Source organism: Pleuronectes platessa, chromosome 11, assembly GCF_947347685.1.
Source record: "Pleuronectes platessa chromosome 11, fPlePla1.1, whole genome shotgun sequence".
NCBI lineage: Eukaryota > Metazoa > Chordata > Actinopteri > Pleuronectiformes > Pleuronectidae > Pleuronectes > Pleuronectes platessa.
The window spans coordinates 20,292,236-20,295,583 of record NC_070636.1 but is presented as its reverse complement, the minus strand read 5'-3'; the positions used below and the strand labels follow the sequence as shown (position 1 = coordinate 20,295,583).

The 3,348-nt window shown below is 48.7% G+C and overlaps 1 protein-coding gene across 1 annotated transcript; it reads left to right on the top strand.

The window, feature by feature from the left end:
* Nucleotides 1-240: 240 nt before the first annotated feature.
* On the top strand, nt 241-3,114 carry LOC128450697 (tubulin beta-4B chain). The gene is made up of 7 exons (XM_053434304.1): nt 241-396; nt 553-661; nt 1,217-1,327; nt 1,582-1,826; nt 1,949-2,271; nt 2,357-2,701; nt 2,834-3,114. Exons 1-7 carry the CDS (start codon nt 340-342, stop codon nt 2,979-2,981), a joined length of 1,338 nt encoding a protein of 445 aa, XP_053290279.1. The 5' UTR covers nt 241-339; the 3' UTR covers nt 2,982-3,114.
* The last annotated feature ends 234 nt before the right edge of the window (nt 3,115-3,348 follow it).

The following is a 3,348-nucleotide window of genomic DNA, read 5'->3' as shown; positions in this document are numbered from 1 at the left end:
AGAGAGAGAGAGAGAGAGAGAGAGAGAGAGAGAGAGAGAGAGAGAGAGAGAGAGGGGGAAAGAGGAAGCGGACCACCAGAGCGTTGTATTTATAATCCACTTTATGTTACCAGGACAACGGAGCCCCCCCAGCGTGCCGTCCAATCATAACTCCACACTAAGTTCCATTGACCAATCACATTCCCGGTTTGCTTTGCTTGACAGTAGCTTGCTCCAATTGCGTCGATCGGCCGCTGTCAGTTGTCAGCGCTCCTGCCTGCCGCGGTCAGTCTGTTGCTGGAGTTGTTACAGCTTTGAACTATCTGACCCTCAGTCCGTCAGTTTTTCCATTCGACCACAATGAGGGAGATCGTGCACCTGCAGGCCGGCCAGTGCGGCAACCAGATCGGAGCCAAGGTTTGGAAACCCGCTTTAAACGAAGTGTGAACGAGCACAAATGTTACATTGGGATCGGGCGGGCTGCCCAACGAGTTTACCTGGCGATCCAGCTAATGTTATCCCGCGTTAAGTTTGACTCGGCTACTTTAACCCCTAACGTTTGTTCTACTCTAGTTCTGGGAGGTGATCAGCGACGAGCACGGCATCGACCCGTCCGGGACGTACCATGGGGACAGCGACCTGCAGCTGGAGCGAATCAACGTCTACTACAACGAGGCGACAGGTCGGTGCCACTTTGCCGAAACTCCTCCAGCCTTTCCGCCAGAGCCCGTGTAATCCAATACCGAGACCGTCCAGCAGGGGGTCCTAATCCCACGGGCCCGTCCTGACTCGCCCCCCATGGTTACTGTTACCGTTTCTATGACACAACAAATCAACCCCCCCCAGCTAACGATGTTAACTCTACCTTTATATAACATGTATTAGACTGCACGCAAGGGAGTGTTCAAAACCAAGGCGTGTTGTGCTATAGAGGCTGCAAAACATGAGGGATTAAAGTTTACTTACAAACCACTGCGGCAAACATTTTGAGATTGTCCCTCTGTGCTTTGCTGGCAACATTTTAAAACTTGTAAAAAAAGCCTTAAACCCCCAAAACTTAAAGTTATTATCATATCACTTGGATGGGATAATGACTTTGAATCACTAGAAATGGACAGAATTGAAAAGAAACTATGTATTAAAGTATTTAATGAATACAATATTTTGATGGAAAAAAGGGAGTGATCTTTGTGTATTTTCATCTTCATATTCATATCTTTGTACCCGTTATCTCCAGGTGGGAAGTATGTCCCCCGTGCAGTCCTGGTGGACTTGGAGCCAGGAACGATGGACTCTGTGAGGTCGGGTCCCTTTGGCCAGATATTTAGACCAGACAACTTTGTATTTGGTGAGAATTTCAATTTATAAATTAATTTGTATTTAAACACGGCCTGACAAAAGTGGCTTGTTTAGATCTTTAATACTGAAAATGAGTTGCTTTCCACAATTCTGCAAGAGTAAAGAAGCGAATCGTATTCCATATATGCATTGCTCATTGCAAGTAAAAGGCGTTCACAAATACTATGTGGTCATATTGCAAATAGATGAGGAAGGTTTTGACTACACAGCTGTGAGACAGGCATGTATTTGCATGTACCACAGGCCAGAGCGGAGCAGGTAACAACTGGGCCAAAGGCCACTACACCGAGGGAGCGGAGCTGGTAGACTCTGTCCTGGATGTGGTGAGGAAGGAGGCAGAGGGATGCGACTGCCTCCAGGGCTTCCAGCTCACACACTCCCTGGGTGGAGGAACCGGTTCTGGCATGGGCACGCTGCTTATCAGCAAAATTCGAGAGGAGTATCCGGATCGCATCATGAACACTTTCAGCGTAGTGCCCTCCCCTAAGGTACACTTCACTCATTAAAATGTTGCTCTACCTGTTTCCTCTGTGCTCTAATAGTGTTCGTTCCCCCCCCCCCCCCCCCCCCCCCCCTTTGTGTCCTCTTCCCCTTCACCCTCCCTCTCCAGGTGTCAGACACGGTGGTGGAGCCGTACAATGCCACCCTGTCTGTCCACCAGCTGGTGGAGAACACAGATGAGACCTACTGCATTGATAATGAGGCCCTGTATGATATCTGCTTCCGTACACTGAAACTCACTACACCCACCTATGGTGACCTCAACCACCTTGTATCAGCCACCATGAGCGGGGTGACCACCTGCCTGCGCTTTCCCGGACAGCTCAATGCTGACCTGAGGAAGCTGGCGGTCAACATGGTGCCCTTCCCCAGGCTGCACTTCTTCATGCCAGGCTTTGCCCCCCTGACCAGTCGGGGCAGCCAGCAGTACAGGTAGAGATGCAGGAGTCCGCATCAGACCAGCAAGTAGTATGTTACTGTATTTTGAATCTTACTTGAATTGTCTGTCTTTTTCTAGGGCACTGACAGTCCCTGAACTCACCCAGCAGATGTTTGATGCCAAAAACATGATGGCTGCTTGTGACCCACGCCACGGGCGCTACCTTACTGTCGCAGCCATCTTCCGGGGCCGCATGTCCATGAAGGAGGTGGACGAGCAGATGTTGAACGTGCAAAACAAGAACAGCAGCTACTTTGTGGAGTGGATCCCTAACAACGTCAAGACGGCCGTCTGCGACATCCCTCCCCGCGGCCTCAAGATGGCCTCAACTTTCATCGGCAACAGCACAGCCATTCAGGAGCTGTTCAAACGCATCTCAGAGCAGTTCACTGCCATGTTCCGCCGCAAGGCCTTCCTCCACTGGTGAGAGAAATAACACTGATGTCCCGACAGTGGGGAGAAGTTTATGTTCTTGTGCTCGCCTGTTCTTACCCAGAATTCATACACCGACTTAATGCCCATCAGTAAGTATTTACTTTACGTCCATTGTTTCAGGTACACGGGCGAAGGCATGGACGAGATGGAGTTCACAGAGGCTGAGAGCAACATGAACGACCTGGTGTCCGAGTACCAGCAGTACCAGGACGCCACTGCTGAGGAAGAGGGCGAGTTTGAGGAGGAAGGCGAAGAGGAATTGGCCTAAACAACAGCAATGACCCGTTTCTTACTATGCAAGAGTTAAGTGCTGACAATAATAAAACAATAACCTCAAAATTATACAACATCTTAATGGGAGTGCAAAGAAATAAAAATGGTGTTGTTTTTAAAATGTCCAACTCTTTTGCCGTTGCCTTCATGTTTTGTGTTTCTTCCTTCCTGTTTTGAATATGGATGTTTTCAATTTTAGTTTCATCCAAGTGCATCACCTAACTGTCCCCCTCCACCCCCCTCATTTACCTGGAAAAACCAAAAATGTTGACATATTGTTGAAATTGAAATGGTTAACGTTACTTCACTGCTATACACAAGTCTCAGGAAATTCCGGTCCTTGTCTTATGTTAAAATCCCTC